Source organism: Semicossyphus pulcher, unplaced genomic scaffold (genome assembly GCF_022749685.1).
Source record: "Semicossyphus pulcher isolate SPU_LCO1_2020_fin unplaced genomic scaffold, fSemPul1.0.p SCAF_20, whole genome shotgun sequence".
NCBI lineage: Eukaryota > Metazoa > Chordata > Actinopteri > Labriformes > Labridae > Semicossyphus > Semicossyphus pulcher.
In genome coordinates this window covers 16,682,809-16,708,687 of record NW_027211694.1, presented here as the reverse complement: position 1 = coordinate 16,708,687, position 25,879 = coordinate 16,682,809, and the positions used below count along the sequence as shown (strand labels likewise).

Genomic DNA, 25,879 nt, shown 5'->3' with positions numbered 1-25,879 from the left:
CCTCAAACTCCTCTGACCCTCCCGACACAGACACACGCACACATGCAAACCCAAACGTGACCACTCTGGTTGGGTAAGGTCCAACAGGATAGAAGTCCTACCAGCACCGGAAGGTTCATAGGTTCACTGAATGCAAACACACACAGACATTCACAGTCTGCTCACACAAACACATCCTCCTCTGTGAACATCATAAGCCTCCTGAGTATCCACGCTTTTGAATGCACAACAAACAACAGCAGCGTGAAGCTGGCCAAAGCTTATTTTACAAGCCTGCTGTTCTCTGTAAGTCTGCTGGTTTCAAAGACTGAAATGCTTTCCTCTCCTGGAGAAACTTAGCTTTTGTAAGGCTGGGTGTTTCCTCGCATTGATCAAAGTCTTCCTGTCCTATTGAGAGCCACTAACAATGGCCTCTCTCTGACTACTAATGCCAGATGATTGCACATCACATCACCTGAAAAAACTTGTTTGGCAAAGCATGCATGATGTTAAACATTTTCCCTTTTACATTAGAGTTGCAGCAGTAAAGTCAGCTACGCGGCTCCTCCTGAACAACACAAGATAGTTTTTAGCAGTGGAAACGTTAGAGCCAAACATCCGGGGCTTTAGCTCCTAATGTTTTGATCCTAGCCCCGAAGGTTTTTGGTGTGGAGTTGATTTTAATGTACTGTAGTGGAACGGGGACTTTAGTTGTAGTTTCAATTGTTATTGAGGGCGCAATAGAGCTCTGCACAAGCATGACAGCGATTTTTTCGTTTTTTTTACCTGTAATTAATGGGTCTAGCCTTTGCCGAAATTTTAACATCATGATGCAGATTTGTAAAAAGTAAAAATGCAAGCTTTGTCAGGTCTATCCTCCTCTAGTTGTCATTTAATGATAATCACCTGATATTTGATTTCTGCAAGATGTCTGCTATCGAATACTATGAATAAAGTAGTAATACAGCCTTGAGGTTATTTAATGAGAGGCATGTTGCATACATATTTTGTCAAGCTTCAACAGTAAATAAGTGTCATCGTTTAATCAAACAAAGAACATTTTATCAATTTAAATCAATTCAATCCAATTTTTTTTCATTAGCCAGAGTATGTTATCTTGATGTTTTAGTTTATTTAGCCTAAAGGTGAGTATGAGAAAAGTGTGAGATTGAGTGAGAGAGTTTTGTTATTTTTGATTTGATGAACAATTTAATTATGTCCATAAAATCACAACCCCCGGCTGCCCTCGGACCCCTCTACAAGGTGTGAGGTCGGCCCAGATGTTTTCAAGTCCTGAAAAAAAAGGTCTTAAAGGGCCGGTTAAACCAAACCAGAAAAACACATTTACTTGTTTCTATCCCCCCCCCCCCCCCCTTAGTATCTACTAAGGGGGGGGGGGGGGGGGGGGATTGTGTAAAAAGAGTCGTTTAAAGTTTGGCTTAATACTGCCCCAAAGGTCAACACATACTACAAACTTTGGTGATAAATCAGTTTATTTGATAGAAAACAGATCTGGACAAAATTAGTTATTATAACATAAAGTATTTAAAATAGTAATCTACTGATTCTGAGAACAACAGATTTTGATAAAAAGATAGGCATTGCCAAAAATTGGTGTCTTCAATGCAGTTTGTGCTGTTAGTACGTTTCAGCGCCCTATGAAACAGGCTCTGCACTCACATCTGGTGATATGTTTGTAGTTGTAAAGTCTGGCATGGTCAAAGCACTGCAGGGTCACAGATCTCCTCTCTGAACTCTGCTCCTGGCAGCATTGGCACTTCTGCTCCACCTGCAGGTCGCCTTTGAACACGACCCTGTTGCAGTGAACCCAGCGGGAGAGGAGAGGACGGGAGAGAGGGAAAGAGACAGAGAAAATTATGAAATTTTTAAAATTCATCCAGGACTTAAGAGACAAATTACTTTTGTTATGTCCACAGAAGAAACACTAAAAACCTGAAAATATGTTATTTGGCTGTGTCATATTCAGTGTTATAAATCAATGATAGGTATATTCCTTCTCACCTGGGCTGGGAAATACATTGACCCTGACACACAGGCATCTGCATGATGGTGCTACAGTTGTCAATAGTTATGTTGAAATTGGCCACCTTCGGAGCACAGCTCTGGTTACCTTGAGTCAGAGGAAATTCATACAGGAGTGTTGAGTGCGAGAAAGATATACCCTCTTTGTTTTTGAATGCAGGAGTCAAATTTGAGCTCTGTCTCCATTTGAACTGATTGTTACATTTAGGTAAAAAGTAAAAGTTCTTGTATGTATAAACAAATTTGGCTAATAAAGCTGTTTTCTTTTTTTACACTTCAATAGTTGAATGTTATGGAGTGAATGGTCAAAATTCTATAAACTCAAAGCAGGTTTTGAAGTTGATGTGATAAAGTAATCGAGTATATTGTAAGTGACTTTGAATTAACTTACAAGTAAAGCAGCAATGTTGGTCGTCCCATATTCTGTCCTCCTGGTGAATAAACCACAGTGCTCAAGGTGAATTATTTTTGTTGGTTTCTTGGAGCACCTCAAAAATTCATATTTGATCAGGCGATGCTCTTTGATCGACATATAAGGTCATTAACCGGTTCATGTTTGTTTCATTGTGTCAGAAGCTGAGTTAGAGATGCTTATTCATGCTTTTGTTCCTTCATTGGCTTCCAGTTAAATTCAGGACACACTTTAAGGTCCTTCTTTTCATTTATAAAGGCCTGCATGATCAGGCACATGTGTACATCTCTGACCTGCTCCATCCCTACATCACAGGTCTTCTGACCAGGGTCTACTCGTTGCTCCTCATGTTCATGAAAACAAAAGGTAATCGTGCCTTAAAATTTGTGGCTCCGACACTTTGGAACACTCTGCAAATACACTGCATTTTCTACTGATGTTTTTAAAAAGCATAAACATTTGCATTTTTTTCTCTGTTCATTTTTATTTTCTGATTGTTATTACTATTATTGTCATATGCCTTGTTACTTTGTAAGCTTATTTTTGGTTTCATCATGTACCACCTGTTTTACAAAATGCTTTCTCCACACACCTGATAAGATAAATATACTTTCTTTGATCTAATTTATTACTGTAATATAATGCGTGCAAGATTTCATTGTTATGAGTTTAAGAAGAGAAAAAAGGGTTCATAGTACCTCCTGACAGTGTTCTGTGGGACAAACTTTAGTCGCAGTCTGAACACCCTCTTTGCCACAAGTAAATGACATGCAAGGGTGGGCAGCATCGTTCCATCTGTCCCCCACCTGTACGAAAACATACGTATCACACCAAGGCACTATACAGTACAATTATCCAAGCTAAATCCAACCAAAATTCTACTGTCCACTAAGGCAGAGGTTTCTAAAGTTAGTTATTAGATCACAGATGGTTACATCATACCTTGTATGTTATTCCACGATAACTGCATGTCTTCTCAACTGAAATATAACACAATAAGTAATAAATGCCCGAATACAAAAGGCCAAATTTGTATGATGAAAGAAATAACTTCTTCAGATATTCACTTTAGAATAGAATAAATTATAGTGCTCACCACAAGCCAGATCACCACAGCAAGAGGTGTTTACCAATTCAGCATTGGGGCCACAAGTAGGAGTCGGCTCGAGAGGTTTTGGAAAACAGTCCTCGGTCCGAGTCTGGTTGTTACATGTACACAGGTAACAACCAGACTGCCACACCTCACCAGGCTGGAAGACAGGTAAACCGTTCCATCAGGAAAACTACATTTTTGCATTCTGAGGACTCTAGTATATATATCATACCATCTGCATACACTCTTATATATTAGATAAGAGCAACAGATATTAATATTCTTGCATTAATGCAACACAGCTGCTTACCAGTCTGGGCTCACCAAGTGGTCCTTTACAATCTGAAGGGGGAGAAAACAAACTCTACCATTACACTATTTTAGACAACATGTTGAAATAGATGCCTTCAGAACGCATATGTACGTCAAAATTAACTTAATTGCATTTCAAGATTTAAAAATGAGGTTGTCTACACATGAACGTCAGCCTCACGCTGCAGGCATGTTACTCACAGGGACACTCAGGCACACAGATGTTTGAGTGGCTTCCTGCCCTCATCAGGCTGCTGGGACAAAAACAGCCAGCACTATTGTTCTCGAGGGAAGCTCCTGGATATTGCACTCTGGAAAGTCAAATCAGACATTGTGAAAATATTGCAAGGGAAATTCTGGGGAATTAATACAGTGAGAATTAAAATAGTGTTACTTGGTAAACTAAACACACCCTCCATAGCAGAAATCATCCAGCTTGTTATGACATTCTCTGTAAACCAGTCCTTCTGGACATGTCCAATCTGAAACATGAACATGTGTTTAAGGCGGAATTTATAATAGGCCTTGTTTTTGTAACAGCATTATAGTAAATGCATTGAGACAATATTTTTTCACTTTTCTGACTGCCTTTTCTTTACAGAGTTTCAAAAAAGAGGATTAAAAGATACGCACCACAGCTTCCATTAGTCAGTGTTCTCCAATCAATACAGAAACCAACTTTCTTGCATTCCTCAGCAGCTTGCTCCAGTGAAGAGCAAGCGCCAGTCCTGCAGGAATCAAACTCACAGTTCTTCTTTTTAACCATCAGATTCAAATGACGGCTGCAGGTTGCAAAGACTCTGAGGAAACAGAATAGATTACATTTTTAGTCAAGAATGCAAATAAACAACACACAGCAATTCAAAACATACACAGACAGACAGATTGAAAAGCTTGTTTTATCAAAAATAAACAACCAATAATAAAAAAATGATGTATACAGATACATGTGTACATGTGTGTTGTGTGTGTGTGTAGCTTACGGGTGCTGTAGCAGCTCACATAGTCGGCTTGCAGGGCAGGAGGTGGTTGTGGTGGGTATGCTAGTGGGTGCTACAGTGGTACCTGGGTGACAAGGCACATCCCTTGGTGCAGAAAAACAAGCTGGCTTTAGTGGGTCAGCATATACCCAGTCATAGGCTGTCTTTTCACAGCAGCTGTCGTCCTCAATCTGCCCTCCTTTACGGATGCAGGATCCAGTACCGCAAACACCTGGAGAGAAGATGCAGAGGTTGGTTACAGTAAAGACAATCTTGGATCTATAGTTTGACTATAGCCTCTGGGGACAGTGTCATTAGTCAGTAAGCAACAATTGACTTCCTGTCAAGACTTCCTTTATCGCGTGCTGCATTGTTATAGAATGAGAAAACATTGTCTTGTGATTTACTTGTTATTAACGGGTCTTACCGTTGCCGAAATTTCAACATCATGATGCAGATTTGTAAGAAGTAAAAATTGAAGCTTTTTCAAGTCTGTCCTCAAGAGGAGAAGAAAACTTTTAAAATGCTCGTTTGTTGAACGGAGGTCGGATCGATCTTATGCATTTGAGGAAGTCGGGAAATCTGAATGCTGAATGGCTTTCGTGACACAGCATCAAGTGAATTCATCTCAAGTGAAATTTTAGATCTATTGTTAGCAGAACTTACATGCAGATGTCTGTTTATAGAGATTAATAAGAAGCTAAATCATAGTCAGATGACGCTGGTGGGAGCTGGGATGTCATTAAGGCGGATAACGTTCCGCCTGCTTTTGCTCTCCAGATTCTATATTTCTATGTAGAATCTGGAGAGCAAAAGCATAAAATAAACAACACTAGGAAAACAAGAAAAACAGTTATTGTGGCGCTGGTCTTCTTTGTAGTCACAACTTAATAAAACCTGCCTTGGAAATTTGACGTGAACATTCGATCAATAGTTAGAACAGCCAAATCTATTCATAGTATTTAGCCAGTTTAAGTATGTTTTTTTTCAGAAAACACAACAACAGTTGGATATTCTGTCATTCCATTACATTGTGTTTGTGTTAGGCAATTTTTCCTTGATATGAGGATAAACAGCCTCACAGAATAGTGCCTTTGGGATTGTGTCTTTCTGCCCTCTAGTGCTCAGAAGTTGCTTAATGCAGCTTTAAACTGTTTGGTTTGCATATCAGCCACTAGTTCACTCGAATGTTTGAGATTCTAAAGGTTTTTAATTATTTAAATAATTTTCTCTAAACAGAAAAACGCACACATCTTAAATGAGTACACAGTATCACTTAACCACACCCCTGAAACATCCATTACGGTCCATTACCCACCACATTGTCCTTGGGTATTGTTGTGGAAGTGCTCCATGGCCAGATTGATCACAAGGTTATAAGATGGACTGAGAGAAACATAAGAGCGGATCTCTGGGAGGTAGATGGACACTATGTATCCCGTGACCTCAAACCTCCATCCATGCTCCTCATATGGTGGCTCTATGGTCCTGTTGTTCAGAGTGGCCTATGGAAGATAAGATTGGTAGATCAAACTAACTGTCTCATTTGTTTAATAGAGTATGCTAGCCTTTTATACTCCGAGCTTTGAATTACAAATATTGTTGATCACAAACAATGATAATAAGCACATATGAAGGAAAATAATCAATACATAAGAAGGCATTGTGAAATACTATAAATCAAAGGAAAGTTGTATTTAATCCTACCTGTACTGTAAACAAATGTAGATTGATAGTGAGCGTAGCGATACTGTTCTGATATTTCAGGATGATGCCTTTAACACAGGAGGCGTCGCGTGCTGGCGCACATTCGAAGTTGTCCACAGCAATCATCAAATGATGACGTGGTGACTGTTCCTCCACCAGGATGTAGGTACAGTCATTCATGAAATCAAAGGTGGTACCTTGGAATGTGATGTAGTGGGGGTCTCCATATATATCACAGCGACCTATCAAAAGAACAGGTGTGGATAAGATGTGACATCAGTCGATAATGACCAAAAAAGAAATCTCTAAAAAAATACAAGTCACGGTTGCATGGCTCTAGAAATAGCCTTGTGGGCCGGTCAGTTCACAAAGTTGTCCATACCAACATTTCTCCACAGCTATTGAATGAATCATGTTCCCTTAAACTTTCCTTTAGTAGCATCATCAAATCAATTATTTCATTCAATATATGACCAAATATCTGGCAAACTAACAGCATTCCAATCAGCCTTAACTGTACTTTGCGTTTTGTACTATTTAGCAAAGGTTAGCATGCTAAACCAGTGATTCCAAAACTGGGGGGGAGGCAAAGTAATGATGGGGGAGCGAGGCAAGTCCCAATAAAAACAAAGCACAAAGTTCTGCACTGCTAGCAAAGCATGGGCAATTTTGTGAAAGGAGTACTAATTAAACACTAGGCTGATGATGAATCTACACCAAATGTCATTAAAACAAGACAAGGAAATCTCTCCATTGGCTTCATCTGTACAACGGTGGGTAATGAAGAGAGACCACACTGTTGGTTTGCCTCAAAGTATTAGCTTCCAATTTTTTACCGGACAGGAACAGGATATTTTACCAGACAAATGCAGTGTGCCTTAAGTAAACACATACAATTAACTTGCACCTTGTATGCGCTGCAGGTGAAGCTGCTAAAAGTAAAAAAGTAAACACTCCACGGCGCGTCTGCTCTGTGAACGGTCCGTTTTACGTAGCCAAAGCGTGTGACAGTAGCAGCAGCGTCACATGCATGTTTACAGTTTACAGGCAGGTGACACACAGACTGCTGCACAGCTGCCAGTTCTCTGTGTGCTCTGGTGAAGATGCACTAATGTGATATCAGACAGACTTTTCCTGTTAAGTTGTGGAAAACCAGAAAATGGCGATTTTTCCTTTTGAACCAAGCAACAACACAGTAGCAGCTTTAAATGTTTCACTTGCAGATACATCAGTGCAGATCGATTCAACTGTATTGAGAGTAAGATGACTTGATGCTTTTCTATGAAGCTCAGCTTTCTACTCTAAATCAAAATAAAATACTCTGCCTACAACACATAAACAGAGACAAATATGTAGGAACATATTAAACATAAGAATGCCCTGCCTAATCTGACCAGTGATGACATGTATAGCCGCATGTCATCATTCAACTGCTGGCTGAAGAGGTGTCTGCCCCCCAACCCAGGCCTTTTATCACAGTTAATTCAAACTTAAATAATGTTTCTGTGTGTGTCTGTCTGTCTCTCTCTCTCTCTTATATTAATGCAGCTCATTAACACTGTATCGTCTGGTCCCATTAACGTTACTAACCATATATCTTCCCGGGAATTCTTGTGCTCCCTTGTCTTGTAGGTTCCTGGGGATCATTGCTGCAGACCACCTGCTGCTGTGGACCTGCTTGACTGCAACAACTACTAACATCAGTCTTCCCCATAGTGTCATTATTGTTGCTGCTAATGCTAATAGTAGACCTGTTAACTCCAACTGTTACAATTACGATCACTACAGCCTTTATCATTACTATGCTGTTCTTGCTAATTCATGATTTTAGCCTGTTATCATTACTCTGCTTCTCTTGCTAATTTATTATTTGCTATTCTTCCCACTAGTGTACCACTACCATTGACATTGGAACCATAAGTATGTATTATCTGTTGTCGTTGTTGTTGTTGTTGATGTAACAAGAACATATGTTGTTGTTGCCCTCTTTGCCTGTCTCTATCCTGCATCTCCCTCTTTACCATTTTTCCCATCTAGTCGAGGCAGACGGCTGTTCAACATGAGTCTGGTTCTGCTCGAGGTTTCTGCCAATGTGCCGAATGTTGTTAAGTGCTACTCATGGTGATTCATGTTGGGCCTCTTTTTAAATAACATAACAGAGTACCATCTCGACCTGGGGTCAGTTTCAGAAAGGAGGTTCAAAAAAACCTCAGTCTAACCCCGGACTGTGCTTTGACTCACTCTGAGTGAAAATTCACTGGCCTTTTGGTCAGCTGATCAGAGTTAGTTCAATCAACTCGCCGGAGTTAAAAAGCCATCATTAATGGAGCCCTGATACCACGATTCACCATGGCAACGGTACACAAAAAGAGGTCCTCATTTATATTAATTTAGGAGCAATCCAGCGGGAGAAAAAACGTACATGGAAGCAGTTAAAAATAATATATCAGAACATCATTCAAAGTTAAGGCTCAGGCAGAACAAGGCTCATGGCTGAACCTCACTTCAATCATATTTTAAATATTAAACTAATGTAATATCATTCAGTGGCTGTTTTAATGTGCATTAGCTTTATCCCTAACATGATGCTGACTTCACATACATTAAAATTCATGTTGATTAAACTGAATTGTGTTAGTTTAAAAAAAAAATTCCAATAACTTACGGCAGCTTATTTGAGTGCTCTCGACAGTGGTGGTGGAAAATCTAAAAATGATGACTTTGACACAGATTTGTCTTTGGATTTTTTTATCATAATTATAAAAGACTTTTGCAAAGGGGTCAGAGCAGCACAGAGACGCAACGTTTCTTCTTTTAATTCGGTAACCGCTCAAACACACACGCGTGAGACGGGCTGAATGAATGAGGAAGTCGAATGAGGGTTTTATATTCTAGAGGGAGGAGACAGAGCGAAACTCTGAGTTTCCTGAAGAAAACCTGCTCACGATCAGGCTAGGTTCACAGACACAGTTACCATAGTAACCAACTCAGAGTTAAAGTTACCTCTCTTTCTGAAACGGCAAACCCGAGGTTTCCCTCGTTTCAGGGTTAGCAAACCTGGGGTTTTCACTAAACCCACTTTCTGAAACGGACCCCTGCTCTTTCTGTAAAGTGTCTCGAGATAACTTTGGTTATGATTTGGCGATATGCAAATAAAATTTGATTGATTGATTGATTGATTAATGAATGGAAAAGAGCAAGAATAATTGAGAGCGAACAAGAGCAGTGGCATGACATACAAGTATCAACTTACAGTCACACGTCCTTGTTTCACAGCATCCATCCGAGACTGTTTTGACCAGTTGTCTGGGGCAGTTAGGATTCGTTGGCTCAGGACAAACCACTGGAGTCAACACAATCTTCCCATTTATACAGATCTTATTGAAACAGTCCTCTGTCCATGTTTCATTGCAAAACCAGCTTCTCTTCCTCTTCAGGTCTTTACACACACACGGGGCTGGTTTGATAAACAGAGCAGCAGAGAGACGATAAGACAGTGAACACAGAAGAGACTCTCTGCTGACTTTGTTGTCCATGCTGTTGAAGCACTGGTGAATAATATATGCTTAGAAGGTATATTCCTAGTAGGTTCAGCTCTGGGAAACTCTGTTGTGGTCGTCTGTGTGGTAGATACAGTGCTATTTGTTACCATTGTCAGCTGTGTTGCTACAACAGTTCTCATTGAAGGGGAACTCTTTTTGTTGAAAATAATGTGGTGTCTGTGTTTGTCACTTCTGTAGGAGATACTATGGTTACAGAAGTACCTGAAGTAGTTGTAGTTGAAGTAGTTGTAGTCATTGGTGACCATGTTTCAGTAGTGGAGGCAGTTGTAGTTGGTGTTGTTGAGGGGGAATAGATAGTCTCAGTGGGAGTTGAGATACTTGTGAAGGAAGTACTTGTAGGAGATGTAGGAGTGGTGGGAGGCACAATTGTGGGTGGAGGCGCTGTTGGAGTAGAGGAGGAATTAAGTTCTGCTTTTTAGGAACCATGTTCTGTGAAGGTACGTCTACTGGAATCTAACTGTTTAACAAGCAAGAGACGTGTATTTCCAGTGGTACTTACGACAGTTAATTTTTCCATTTTCACAGCGGCTGTCAAGGATAATAACAGGGAGTAAGAATATTAATTATCAACATCAATATCATTATTATTATATATAAGAAGAAATAGCAATATTACACTTAATGAAAAAAATTGCAGAATTCTCATATTATGGTTACCCTGAAAATGTATATATTTAGACATTTAAATGTTCCAACTTACCATCCAATAGACTGTATCAGCACAACTGCCCCAGGCCGAATAACGGTTTCATCAACATAACAAGTGCACTCTCTCAATTTGGTGCATTCACTAGTATTTTCATCATAATAAGGTGCATCCTTTGGACATCTTGGGTAGCAACCTATTCCAAAAATAATCATTTGATTTATTTATGTGCTTTTATAAGAATTAACTTGGTCAAGACCTGGACAAGAACAAATATTCAATTAAAATCAAAACTATAATGATTTTATTCTCAGGCCAGTTTGTTTGCAATACTACCAGAAAAAGATACAAAGTAGGTAACAAAAAGCATGATTTCACTTTTTATCTTCAACTGATTAAATCAACTACAATTTCAGTTTAACTGTTATATTTGAATACAACAGAGAAAGTGTGGTTACCTTCCAGCTTGTGAGTGAGGTTGCCTTTGCCGCAGGTTAACATCTTACCACAGGCTTCATAGTGCCAGCTACATTGGCCCTGCTTGTTGTAGTAGTCACAGTACACCGCTAAGGTTTGAATGATCACAGGTTAAATTATTTCAGACTGAGTTTAAGTTTCTGTTTTGAAAACGTTGCATTATAATTAACACATTTTGATCATATGGATAGTTGGCTTGATTTTTGTCACATGTCATACATAGTGTCAATCCTCTGCATTTTGTTAAATAAATACTTTGAGAATATAAAAATCTAATCAATAAACATTGTTTCAAGTGTATAAAGTATGTGACATACTTTGCCATGAAATAAAAACTTTCAAATTGTCTGGATGTACTGTATGTGGCATAATCAACTCTTTAGCATAAATGTAAACAAATTATGATACAAATTAGCATTCTTGAAAATTGGCTTTAAAAATCAACTGTGTATTGCTGATCTAATCCATGTTCTCTTTCTGGGTTTATGTGAAAGGGAAGAAACTTACGACACAAATCCGGTGTTCTCCAGTTTATACACACATGCTGGTCACTGCAGGCCTCTGCGTAGGCTGCCACAGCTGTGCAGAAGCCAAGGAACTTTCCTTCAAACTCACAGGAGCAGGACTCCTGCACACAGGCTTGATAGTAGGGGTCTGGATCCACCTGGGAATCATATAGAATAGAGCTTTTATTAACACTTGAAAGGAATATTGTGAAGGTTTATTGCCGTACATACAGTATACACTATTATAGATCCCAAATGTTAGTTTAAAGGGAATTAAAAATCTGCACAACAACCAAACCCCTGACCCTGGTGTTAGTACCATATAAGCTGAAGGCATACCTTTAGGTGGCAATCTTTGAATATGTCCCCTGTAAGGATCATACAGCGCTGCTCGGCCCAGGCTGAGCAGTAAGTGTTGCGTTCGCATGGAAATATCTCAGAGGTCACATCAGAGCAGGGGGGAGTTGCAGCCTTCCAGCTGTTGCCAAACGCCATGGGACTGGACATCACTGAATACACTTTTTTTTTTTCAAGATTATTTTTTGGGCTTTTGCCTTTATTTGATAGGACAGCTGAGGTGAGACAGGAAATGTCGGGAGGAGAGAGTGGGGGAAGACATGCACCAAATGATAGGCAGACTGGAAGTCAAACCTGCGATCAGTGCGTGGACTGTAGCCTCTGTATATGGGGCGTCTGCTCTGAGCAAAACCAGTGCCCCACTGAATACAGATTTTAAGAGTTATTTTGACCACTGTGCCAAAAATATTATGCTTCATAAGACAAAGAGATAAACTATTTACCTGCTGAGCCACTTATCTGTAGGTCATTCATCTCATTGGAGTCAAAATTCCCACAGAGGCCGCACACTTTGTTCTGCAGGAGAGATGGTAAAATGTATATATTTTTTAAGTTTGATCTGAAATAAATTAAAAAATAAATTTACTGCTTGCTCTTAGGGGGGATAAGTGATGGTAAAGTCAGAAATGTCCAAATCCAGCACATTGTTCTTATTCTTAACAGGAGTTGAGTTGAGCTGTTTTCAGAAATAAAATATCAAATAAGCAATTGTGCAAAATATAATAAGCAAATGTATTTATAAATCATATTTAAGCATATCTTTAATTTTTATCAAAGGTTGTTATGATGTGACATACTGTATATAAATTACCAGATTTCATATCAACATATCTCACCCTCCAGAATGCACTCAGCTCTATGGTGATCCGGGTGTGTTTGTCCCAGATTACAGTTATCCCTTTGCTGGGTACTGAGATTATGATGTAGAGTCCCACAGTGTGTGTAGAGTAAAGTGAACCTTCCTGAGTCCAGCCTTCATGGTAGCGTCTGGTCACCCTCATGTCGCTCAGCGTCAAGGTGACTTTGCCCTTGAAACAACACATGATATACACACATTTGTAATTGCTAAAGAACAAGTCTGTATGATTCAGTAACATACTGTTATTCTTTATCGATGACTGAATGATCTGAGTGTGCAACAACTAGGTAAAAGCATAATGTATGAAGTGAGGAAAGTTGATAAAAATATATATATTATCGTATAATAAAGATAAAAGATAAATAATAAACATGTCAACAATAGCTCATGGTCTCAGAAACAGCCATTCACCTGCAGTTCAAAGACGATAGAGCGAGAGCAGGTGAGCGCCTCTTCACAGCAGGGAACACTCTCCACTCTGACAGAGAAGGTGCTGTTTCTATTTCCACAGTCATCCTGAAGTAAAAAGATCAGAGTTAAAAATATATATACTGTTATGAAAATACAGCAAACCATAGCTTATACATTTAAATGCCCTGCAGTTAGTGTATAAGGATGAACTGTGTCCTTTGAAGGCAAAACATTTGAGGCCTAAAAAGCTGGAGCAAAGAAATTGAAGAAGTGGATTTCATCTTTGATCTCACCTCTACAAGGCTGTACTGACAGTGTCCATCAAAGCGGTACCATTTGGAGTCAAAGGTTTGGTAGTGTCCATTTCCATAAACCTGACACCTCCCAGGACAAGGCTCCTCTTTGCAGTGCCACTGACCCTGTCCACAAATACTGCAAACCAGAGTGATCCAAGCTTTAGTCAACCTTTACACTTAATTTTCTTTGGTAGGCATAGCAGCATGAATCAAATCAAATCAAATTTTATTTGTATAGTGGCAAATCATAACCACAGTTATCTCAAGACGCTTTACAAAAAGGGCACGTCTAGACCGTACTCTTTTCAATTTTGTTTAGAGAGAGGCCCAACATGAATCCACCAGTCGCATTTAGCAACATGCAGCACATAGGCAAGGAAAAACTTCCTTTTAACAGGCAGAAACCTTGAGCAGAACCAGACTCATGTTGAACAGCCGTCTGCCTCGACTAGATGGGCCGAAAAATGGGAAAGAGGGAGATGCAGGATAGAGACAGGCAAAGAGAGCAACAACAACATATGTCCTTGCTACATCAACAACAACAACAACAACAACAGATAACACATACTTATTGTTACAATGCCAATAATAACTGCTCAAAAGGAAGCACAGAGGAGCGTGTAGGACTGCAGCTCTGCCTCCCGGGGTCCGTTTCACAAAGCAGGTTCAACAAACTCTGAGTCTAACCCTGAACTCTGAGCTGATCTACTCTGAGATAGGAAACTCTGAGTTTTCGGTTCCAGAACAGCTGATCAGAGTTAGTTCAATCAACTCTGAGTAGGTTCAGCCAGAGTTAAGTGCGTATACGTTGACTATAAAAAGCCAGCATTCATGGAGCCCCGATACCACGATTCACCATGGCAACGGTACACAAAAAGAGGTCCTCCTACGTCACACCATTGGAGCTCGAAATCCTCATGTGGATGTTCAGCGAATACGAGCATGTTTCTAGAAAAATAAAGTAACACGGCTGCAGCTGCAAAAGAGAGAGAAGCAGCGTGGGAAGAAACTGCTGCTCGAGTAAATCTGCAAGTTTGAACTGGTCTATTTATTTAATACTTAATCACGACCGGAAGCTAAAATTTATATTAATTTAGGAGCAATTCAGCGGGAGAAAAAAACGTACTTGGAAGCACTTAAAAATAAAATACCAGAACATCATTCAAAGGTACGGCTCAGGCAGAACAAGGCTCATGGCTGAACCTCACTTCAATCATATTTTAAATATTAAACTAATGAAATATCATTCAGTGGCTGTTTTAATGTGCATCAGCTTTATCCCTAACATGATGCTGACTTCACATACATTATAACTTGTGTTGATTAAATTGAATGTGTTAGTTTAAAAAAAAAAAATCCAATAACTTACGGCGTCTTATTTGAGTGCTCTCGACAGTGGTGGTGGAAAATCTAAAAATGATGACTTTGACACAGATTTGTCTTTTGATTTTTTTATCATAATTATAAAAGACTTTTGCAAAGGGGTCAGAGCAGCACAGAGACGCAACGTTTCTTCTTTTAATTCGGTAACCGCTCAAACACACGCGTGAGACGGGCTGAATGAATGAGGAAGTCGAATGAGGGTTTTATGTTCTAGAGGGAGGAGACAGAGCAAAACTCTGAGTTTCCTGAAGAAAACCTGCTTGCGACCAGGTTAGGTTCACAGACTCAGTTACCATAGTAAACAAATCAGAGTTAAAGTTACCTCTCTTTCTGAAACGGCAAACCCGAGGTTTCCCTCATTTCAGGGTTAACAAACTCGGGGTTTTCACTAAACCCCCTTTCTGAAACGGACCCCTGGTCTGCAGGTATTACCATGTTTTGCAGCTGGTTTTGACACTTTGTCCTGCACTGAATACTTTGCCACTGTACACACAGGTGCATCTTTCCATAGAAACACAGTTTCCATGGTGATCCTCATACTGGTCATGTGGGCAGTAACAGCCACTCTCACACGTCATACTGGTGCCCTTAAAATCACATAGAAAAAGAATCCTTAAGCTCATGTAAATGTTTACGTATCACAATAAAACAAACCTGTTTTAAAGAAAAGCTAATTGTAAGGAATGCATTCACAGAAAATGACATCTACTTTAGCAATAATAAAATAAAATATATATCCTAAATAGTTAATCTTACAGATTATACAGGTAGTCAACTCCTGCTTTCACATGACAAATAATGACAATCCTCGTATATAAAATATAATGGGTTTACCTACCAATGGTTTGCTGAGACTGTCACAGGTTTTCTGAGCTGTGTTTACTGGGCTCTCTGAACAGTGAACACAGACTTTCCCATTGTTGCACCCTGATGCACAATGATTTAAACAGTTTACAGATTAGTGTGTTTCAGAGAGAGCCAGTAAGCAGAGAGAGAGTATTTTCTTTTCTTACTTTTTGTAAAAAAAAAAAAGAAAATAATATGAAATAATATGAAATAAAAAAAAATTAGAGGGATTTTCTGGGTAAAATTCCACTGTTTACAAATGAATTAATTTAGAACAATGGAGTATTTTCATGATATGGTTATGATAGAAGAATACATATTTACCACAATCCTTGGAACAGTGCAGTTCTCCATCGTCACAGGAGCTGCAAACAACAAAATATTTGCTTTGAGATGTGACATAGCCTTGCTTAAGTGTATGGTAAGTAGTGGTTGGCAAAAAACACACAGCTTACTGCTTCCTTACTGCACATCAGAGACAGAGGAAAGAGGCACTGCACTGAAGAGTGGCATGACTTGGAAGCAAGTGTTTCAGGCTAATTTAAACTACAAACCAAACAGGTTAAATCTACTTTAATCCTCGTCTATGTGAACTAAAATCTATTTTTTTTTAGTGGAGTGATGAAATCCAGTGCTTAATTAGACCGACCATTGTGGTCAAACACCAAGAGTGTGTTTGATGTTTTTTTTTTCATTGAGCTTCTGTTACCTTTGATTGGAACTGCTCATTACCTGCAGAATTATATAATTGGCTTTTCTGAAAAACGCATTCTTATCCTGGTAACCCTCAACCAAGAAACATGTAGCCCTCTTTGCTCTACTCTCTCATTACGAATACAGAAAACTCACACAATAAAGAACACAGTCTCCCACACAGTCTATAGATCCTTTTAGACTTTTAGACATTTGGATGATGAAAACGTGTTTAAGAGACTTGTATTTAATAGAGGACAGATAAAGTCCCAATAAGATTAAGGATACTTCAGCTCTCCTATTTTTTTTCAAAATGTGCATGCATGAAGTGTTGAGCTTGAATCTTTTTGTTAAGAGATTGATTTGTTTGTCCTGAATTTTGGTTGAAAAGTATTCTGAAGAAAAAAATCTAAATAATTAATGTACCTCAAGCCTACATTTACACAAGAATGTTTTCAAAAGTTGTGAATGATACAACTGCATACTTTAACAGCATTTGGGAGACTTGGTAAAAGCAGACACTGGGTAAAAGCCTTGGCCACAGGGGGAAAGAAACGTAAAAACTAAATTGTTGTGTAACTAAAATGTATGTGGTATTGAAGCATTATAAATGGCTGTAAATAGAGGATCAGCTCACCACTTTTGTCCATCGATAACAACAGACCCAGGTGGTGTTGTTCCGCCATGGTAGTGACAATCACATTCTGACTTTGGGGTACAGATGTGTTCATGGTTCAGATGAGTTCCCTCTGGACAGCCACAGCCCTCCACAGGCACATAATCCAGCCCACAGCGAGGGTCAGGACCAGACAGGGAACGACATGTTTGGTTGCAGACTTGGATGTTGTAGTAGAACTCTTGGTTCTTCTGACATTTCACAGCTGCAACATAACATTGTGATTAGTACTTATATCACTGATTTTAAAGGATATCACCTTACTTTTTATGCTGGTGTATTCATATTGGACATTTTTATTAATATAAACATCCTGTTATATCACACTGTTATCAAAATCTTGTGTCTTAAACATTTTTTATCATCCTTTCATAATAAGAACTTTGTGGACTTCCTGTTATGAACAATCTGAATGTTCCTCAATTTGGTCTTTCAGAATTAAGTGGGAAGATGCAGATAGTTTTAGAGTTTTAAATCTTTTGAAGATGAACTCACTGCAATTGGTAGCTTTTCTCCAGTCACCAAAGACAACACCCAGACCGGTGCAGGCTTTAACGTAGCTGCCCAGAGCGACACACAGGCATTGCTGCAGGCTGCTGCCACAGTTGATTATTCTTTGGATGCAGTCCTAGAATGAAAAATAAGTTTCATGATATTAAGAGCCATCATGAAATTAACTCCTGAAAACGCCAAGAAGGCTACCGTATTGGTCCGACTATAAGAAAACCCTGATTATAAGACGACCCCCCCCCCTTTATCAAGACAAATAAAATGTCTTTCAAAATTTCAGTTCCCTGTTTAAAGATCAGTCTTGAAACAGCTGGTAACTAGCATTCCTTCGTTCTGTTACATACTCACACACTCTCCTGCGTCAATCTCTTGGAAGCAGCCACTTTGAAAACTATGGTAGCATTTTCTCTGTTACCGTAACGACTATTAGTATTTTTAGGACGCAGCAATACCGCGGCCTATGGCCGCGTTTTTCCAGGCCGGGGCAGGTAGGCCCAGTCCTTGGGGACTACCAGGTGCAGAACTAGCCTGCTGAGAGCCCTGGAGGAATGGGCACAGAGCACAGAGCTGGCCGCCGAGGTACACGGCATGTGACCTTTGTGGGCTCACCATTTTAGGACATTGCACTCTGTGACAACAATTATCTTAAAATTATCTTCTGAAGACAAGGTAATAACTTGTGCGCACAAGTTATTATCTTGTGGGAACAAGTTCTGATCTTGTCCGCACAAGATAATTATCTTGTGGGAACAAGTTGTTATCTTGAGCTCACAAGTTATTATATTGTGGGAACGAGTTGTTATCTTGAGCACACAAGTTATTATCTTGTGGGTACAGGATAATAATCTTGTGGTAACAGGTTATTATCTTGTGCGCACAAGATAATTATCTTGTGGGAACAAGTTATTCTGTTCATAAAGAGAATAATAATTCTCTCTCAATGACGGATTATCTTTTCTCTTATCTTGTGCGCACAAGTTATTATATTGTGGGAACAAGATGTTATCTTGAGCGCACAAGTTATTATCTTGTGGGTTCAAGATAATTATCTTGTGGTAATAAGTTATAATCTTGTGCGCATTAGATAATTATATTGTGGGATATATGGTTTGTTTGCGAGAATCTCCAAATTCAATATCAAACGCTTCTGTGATGATATGGATTTGCTGTAGGCTCACCAAGTTATTATGCTTTCCTAGATAAATCGTTTAAAAAGCTTATTACTACAACAAAGATGGCTGTGAAAGACTTAATACGTTACTGTTGTTATCTAGTCAAGTGTTTGAGCCAAAGGTAATGTTTATACCTGGTTCAACACACAATACAAGAGAGAGTAGGCCTACACAACTGCTACACAAACAAGGTTTTATCTTGTGCCCACAAGATAATTATCTTGTGCGCACAAGATAACATTTTTTACCTTTTGGGACTTCAGGGGCTCTGTATTACTCCGCCTCAGTTATTGGTTAACTTGGCCTAGTTTTCTGATGCGGACGATCACTGTGTCTCTCTATCTCTCTATCACTGTGTCTGTCTGTCTTTCATCCCCCTGGCAATGTAGTTGTGACTGACAGCTGGCCTCAGTCATGAGGGGTACGCTGGCCATCTACTGTTTTGAACGTTTATTGGCCTGTCAAAGTCTAGACCCCAAATATAAGATGATCCCACTTTTTCAGATGTAGCCTATGTCACAGGGGGAAAAAAACGTCTTATATGCAGACCAATATGGTACTTACTCATGCTTTAGTTTAGTGCAAAAGGCTTTTTACCAAGTAGTAGTGATCAGTTGGGATATGACCATGGCACTCAGCAAATATACCACTTGAGTTGTTCAACACAGAGCACTTTTCATCAGCATATTGTTCTGCAAAGAAACATATTAAGATTAGCAAATCTTTGCAAAGGCTATATATAAGCTATGAACTTATTCCAGTATTTATTTATTTTTTTACTTAAATAAATAATAAATTATACTTAACACATACAATATTGTGTAGGAGCTTATATACATATTTTTTCAAAATTTTGCAAGGAAATTTATTTAAGAAATTGGTACCATTGCTTGTTTTGGTAAAGCGGTTTGCTATGTCAACTGAACAAGCACCCACACTCCAGGACAGAGCAAAGGGTTGAGCTGAGTTCTCAACAATTCCACTGCTGGTGGTGAAGTCGTCTGTGGTGTCATTGTTGTTATTTCCACAAAGACCTGAAAGACACATTGACTGTAATCAGAAATCCAACTGGATGATTCCCAAAAGTCAGTAGGCTGTATTTCTGAGATCCTCACCTGAGATCATGCCACTGTGGTTTCTGGGTGATGTGATATACAGCTGGATTTCAGGCGACACCTGGACTTGGATGTCGATTCCTAAGGATGTGTGCACCCGGACGTACATGGAGGACTGCCAGAACACCAAAGCATGATCTGACAGGAGACAGAAATTAGTAAGAGATTGTGCCTTTATTAAAACATAACTAGCGTAGCTACATTGGACTACAATTCTTCACATTCTTATTTACCAGACTGATAAAGTTCAGTGATTTCCTCCCCTCCGACTGTAACCATGTTGTGTGAGAATGTATATGTGTCCTGCAATTCCAACAAAAGGAGAGCATCAGTGACTGTCTGTTGCTTCACATTTCTTTGATAGATTGTAATGTTTTAAACATAGCTCAATGACTGTTTGTACCTGAAAAATCTGTAGATTAACTATTTTCAGAGAGGGTTCCTTTGCTGAAAACTCAATTATGATTTTCCAGTTGAGACCCTTAAAGAAATAATGCATTCATTAATAATGAGATGGGGGGGAACAGTATCAAACAAAAGACTGCATGTGTTGATGATTAATGTTGTATTGGTGGGATATATTTACCTGTGAGGCTACATATGAACATTTGCCAGGGACGACATATTGTTTGCCATCAAATGTCGTCACAAAATACCCTTCTATTAAACATCTGGATGGGCAGAAGTTGTCAGAGCATTGCCATTTCCCACCATCACACATGCTGTGGAGAGAAATGAAGATGAAGTTTAAACAGGTTTATTTTATTGTTCTCAAGATAAATTGGAATTCATGTGTAATCCATAACAAAACTCTTCAAAGCTAATTAAAGACGGCGTACTTACCATGACTGACACTTGGTGTTACGTATGTCTCCAGATGAGAAGCTCTTGCCGGCAAACTCACAGGGGCAGCTGGACACACTCACACATTGGAAGCCTTCTGTGCGATCATTCAGCACCTTACCTACACATATATAAGTCAACTTTTATTTATTGCCTAATGTAGGCTTAACAAGCAATTTAACAAGAGAGTCAGATAATTGAAAATGCAAGTTATTTGAGTCGGACAGTGCTCACCCTTTGGGCAGACACAGGAGCTGGTGAGATCATGGTTGGACAATCTGGGGTTCAGGTTGGAGCAACTGGGAATGTAGACAGAATCCTGTTCTTCATAAACCAGGTCTCCAGGACAACTTGGTTTTGCTAGATTGAACCCCAAAAACAGACAATCACATTAAATCTCAACTTTGAAATAAGTGTCCAAGCACAAATGTAAGCCAAACAATTAGAATAACTTGGAAATCTAGTTTTAGATCTACCCACCACATTCGGTTACAGTTCTCCAAGCGTTCCGGGCAAAGCTGTCTTTTCCACACTGTTGGACAACTTCTTTGAAGAAAGCGCAGCTGATGTATTTGTTTGCTTCATAACCGTAAATGTTCTCTTCACAGAGCTGCATGTACAGAGGCGTCTTGGCTTGAAGACAACTCAAGGCGAGGGAAAAGAAATGTCTGCATACCTAAAAAAAATCATCATAGAAATCATCTGACCATCTGGAAATAGGACTTTTACTACTTACTGCTTTTGCATAGTGCTTTTGCAAAATGTTTAAATCAAGGTGTGTTTGCTTTTATTCTATGTTTAAAACTAAACATTTGTAGGATAAATTAATATAAGGATAACTTTATGACTAAGTTTTTTAAAAGCAACATTATATGCTAATAAATCAATAATTCATAACTAAAGAGCTACACCATCCTTTACACCCTGTCTTTACCTTTTAATGTGATCTGTGAGTGGGGGAAAAAAATCACATAAAGTATAACTAGAGGAACAGTCTCGATAAAAACTCGAACAGTTCGTCACTGCAACAGTGCACTTACTGAATTCACACCAGACACACGATCTCGGATTTGACATTCATTCTCAGCAAGCAGAATGTCTGTGGGCATCTGCTGCCTGTAGTCTGATTTGATAAGAAAATTGAACATGCTTAGAGAAAATAGAGTGCAAATATATTTTGTCAAGGTTGTGTTAATGAAATGTGTGCAATCCTAGAATCAGGTAATGATGATATGGAAAAACTGAGATTCAATAAGAACCTTGTACAAACATTCACATTTCACTTTTGACTTGACTTTTACACATATTTCATTTCTATGATTCTGCAGATTATCAAGCTTTACAATTACAAATATATTTTATTCATAGCATGTAATAACTATCATACCTTGGTTTCTGCACAATCCAGTCATGTCGGTGCTCAGCTCTTGATCTAGCTCCACCTTAATAACATAATAAAAAGGTCTTTTTTAAAGCTTTAGGGTGTGAGTTTAGTGCTCTACAAGCTGTGAATGAAATTAGAATTAGAACGTTACGCCTCTGTGTCCTCTCACCCACAAAGTGTCCATTCCTCCAGGAACATTGTGCCAGGTGACAGACAGAGGAAGCAGCGAGCTCTTCAGTTTGGTGTAGATGCCGTAATGAAAGATATGCTGATAGGTGTGGTCGTACGGAAGGGAAACACTGAATACACAAACATACAGACAGAGCCTATCAGCACAGATACACATAGGTGTTATCATTTTCTACTTTACATTGTAACTCATTATGCATTCAAAGCTGTTTGATTAAAAATTAATTCTTTGTCAACACTAACGCTTTATTTATTTTTTTACATCCTTAACTTTGAATTTAGATAACTTTCTGTAAAACTCTGTTTTTTAACTTTATTTCTAACAAAAAAGAAAAACATTTACAAGTGTATCTGTATACAATACAGGGACCAACAATTAACGAACAGGAAATGAAGTATACAGATATTATGAAAGAATATATTATCTGCCTTTAAAGCAAAATAAATAAAAGAGAAAGTAAAGGACATAAACAAAAAGCAAAGATACCAAAAATATCACAGATTATGCTGGGGGGGGGGGGGGTCACAGTCTATGTACATTTTTTTAAAGTATTACAAGCTGAAACAGTTTTAATTGACTGGATGTATTGCTTGAACTCGTTACAAAAGGCAATGAAGCATGGTTGTTTACCTGTAAATTTGTATTTATGGAAGTGAAATTTGGCCATTATAATAATAAGATTATTGCGTGACTTTTGCGCCTGCATAACCTGTGCAAATGACACAACAAGACTCCGCCTCATTCTCCAAGCACACGCAGAGGGTTGAACCGGGTTGAATGCACCTCAAAGTGCGCTGCAGAGCAAACAGCATCTCCGTGCTCTGGTGCGTGTATTTAAATAAGTCATTACGCAAACAGTCGTGGCAAATTTGGCCACTTTCTATGCAAATAAGCCTCGTGGCAAAAAGCACCTAATTCACAAACGCCAGCGCTAACAGCACCGTGCAGTTAGAGGGAAAATATTACCATCTGCAGAGAGTTTGTGTTAACTGCGGCGCAGTGTTATAAGGGCTGTCACGCTCGGAGTTTACACTGACAGCAGTTCCACCTTTTGTGAAATAAAAAATAAGTATTTGTCTGTAAAAACAATCTGTTAATAATATAGGCTATTGTCATTATTGTTATAATCGGGAGACCAATCAGTCCGGGGCTGTGCGAGGCTCAACCCCGGCATAAGGGCACACACACGGCCGGACGGTCTGCAGACAGTAGCGAACACCTGTCGCGTCTGGACTTTACAATAAACTGTAAAAAGAGCTGTCCCCTCCTCTCCCTGCTCATCATTGATCTGTGCATGGCGTTGAGGTCAGTCAGTGTGCACTCAACTGATGCCTGACGCCTGGATCCAACAGGATCCGTGTCCGGCGCGTTCCATCAATAATTTCTCATGTAAGCAAAAGCAGACCCTGAGAATATGTGATTAGATAAAATGTTGTCTTTATATGGTTTTCTGTGTTGTTTCAGCATCCCTGTGAGTTAGGATGAGGCCCAAACCTTTTCTTCTCCACCAGAATGCTTCCGTTCTGCAGAACAGTCCTGATTTTGTTGATGAAGATCTCCACTTGGACCAGCAGCCCGCTGTCATCTCTCCGTATGGTGATGTCACATTCCACCCGGTTGTGGGTGAAGCGGGTGAGGGTGAACGGGCAGTTGGACCTCACATAGAAACTTGAACCGATAAAAGGCTGGACGACCCCGCTGCCAAATGTCCTGCAAGTGTCTGATCATATAGATTAGTAATGGTAAAGAATGGCCGAAGATTATTATTTCATAACTATGAAGTCATCTTCAGGAAAAAGAAAACTGTCAAATTAACTGATCAAGAACATCATTTTATTGAATTATACTCACGTTTTTCAGTTTCTGGTGTTGCTGATTCCCCTTTCACCAAAACTGGGAGAAAAACACTCCCTGTGTCTAGATGGAGATTAAATATTCGTTATAATTAGAAATGAGGAATAATTCATATTAGAAGTTTGGATATGGCATGAATGTTATTGTTATACAGTTACAGTATTTCATAATATATATAGATATGTAATGCACAGATAATGCACATAAGTAGTGAAAGAAATATTCGGATCCTTTACTAAAGTACTAATACCGCCATATAAAATACACCAGCTTACAAATGAGTAGGTCACATTACTAAAGGTACATTAGTATTACAACCCAAATAGAGTAAAAACAACATTCATAATTAATAACAACAGTTTCTGCTCTTGTTTTTATAATTAGATTATCATTAATAATAATTTAATGTATAAGAAGCCATGCACCCATTTTTTGTGGACATTATTCATTTGCGATGTAACTGGTAAATTAAGCTGTCAAATCAAAATGAAAAGTAAAAAGAACATTTCTTTTTCAATTGTTGTTTGGTGGAACTATAAATTAGAATGGCAATAAATTACTAAAGCAAAATACTAGTAACTTCAAATGTAATTACAGTAACAGAGTAGGTGCACCACTCAATTCATTTTCTAACCTTTTTATGTCAGTAAATAGTAAATCTAAAATAAGTTAGTGCCCTGAAAAACAACAAATAACTATATAGAATATGACAAATGTTGAAATAATAAATTGTAATCTTTTTGCTATTTATGCTGCATTCAAATGAAAAAATAAAAGAGTACATAGTACCTGCGACTAGTGAAAAGCAGATAGTTAGCAGCCATTGCAGTGAAGTCATCCTGCCTGTGCTTTACCTTACCACAGCTGAGCAGGTGAAACCAGGAGGAAGTGCACGCAGCTCGCTCCTTGGCTTTTATATGCAGTGTCACACAAACACACAACACACACAGTTATGTGTGTGTGTATTATAGCCCAAACAACCCACCCCGCATTCATAGACATACATGCTCATATCTGCATCCTTGATGTTCCCTCAATCAAAATACCAGGAAATAGGGAAAAAATGTGTGTGTGTGTGTGTGTGTGTGTGTGTGTGTGTGTGTGTGTGTGTGTGTGTGTGTGTGTGTGTGAAACAGAGATCTTGATCTTAAAAAGGGGCTAGGTTGGAGAACACAGAAGACACAGAAGACTCAATACCAACACAACTGCCAAAGGAAGGTTTGAAACTTGAGCCGTTCCTCCTTTAAACCACGTTTCCTTCCAGGCACGACAACACTTAATATGTTAATATGTGTGTTACTAACACGATGGGTAAAATATGTAGTCCTCTCTTTGAAATAAGAAGAATGCTGGCCTTTCGCAAACACTGGTGCAAGATAACAATACTCTGCTGGTTAACTGAGGACAAGATGACAAAAAGCTAGATAAATAGCCAGGATACATGAACCAGGACGTAGTTCTGTAATATTCTATTTAAGAGCAAAGGGAAAGTACCACATGATGTTTATCAATATTTTCTAAAGCTTCTCAGATTTCTGCAAAGATCGGGCCTATTCTGAAAGCCAAAGCAAA

The 25,879-nt window shown here is 39.0% G+C and overlaps 1 protein-coding gene across 1 annotated transcript; it reads right to left on the bottom strand.

Moving 5' to 3' along the window:
• Positions 1-115: 115 nt before the first annotated feature.
• Positions 116-25,145, bottom strand: LOC138599837 (mucin-6-like). The gene is made up of 41 exons (XM_069671591.1): positions 25,097-25,145; positions 24,305-24,370; positions 23,948-24,173; positions 22,433-22,562; positions 22,256-22,321; positions 21,920-22,000; positions 21,360-21,555; positions 21,114-21,239; positions 20,880-21,000; positions 20,623-20,758; positions 20,440-20,517; positions 20,270-20,339; positions 20,037-20,174; positions 19,806-19,955; positions 19,519-19,613; positions 17,735-17,867; positions 17,201-17,444; positions 16,195-16,235; positions 15,863-15,951; positions 15,457-15,611; positions 13,639-13,777; positions 13,346-13,450; positions 12,912-13,103; positions 12,519-12,591; positions 12,058-12,227; positions 11,720-11,876; positions 11,194-11,301; positions 10,790-10,931; positions 10,589-10,617; positions 10,291-10,497; positions 6,527-6,768; positions 6,138-6,324; positions 4,823-5,051; positions 4,473-4,639; positions 4,252-4,321; positions 4,041-4,150; positions 3,838-3,869; positions 3,531-3,684; positions 2,002-2,110; positions 1,660-1,793; positions 116-126 (listed from the first exon to the last, which is right to left on the bottom strand). Exons 1-41 carry the CDS (start codon positions 25,143-25,145, stop codon positions 116-118), a joined length of 5,157 nt encoding a protein of 1,718 aa, XP_069527692.1.
• Positions 25,146-25,879: the final 734 nt, after the last annotated feature.

Coding starts and splice junctions, on each gene's coding strand:
- LOC138599837 (XM_069671591.1), bottom strand. CDS start 25,145: ATGACTTCACTGCAATGGCTGCTAACTATCTGCTTTTCACTAGTCGCA. Junction 22,563..23,947: donor ATTCTGGTGGAGAAGAAAAG/GTTTGGGCCTCA, acceptor TTGTGTATTCAG/TGTTTCCCTTCCGTACGACC. Junction 21,240..21,359: donor GAGAACTGTAACCGAATGTG/GTGGGTAGATCT, acceptor GGTTCAATCTAG/CAAAACCAAGTTGTCCTGGA.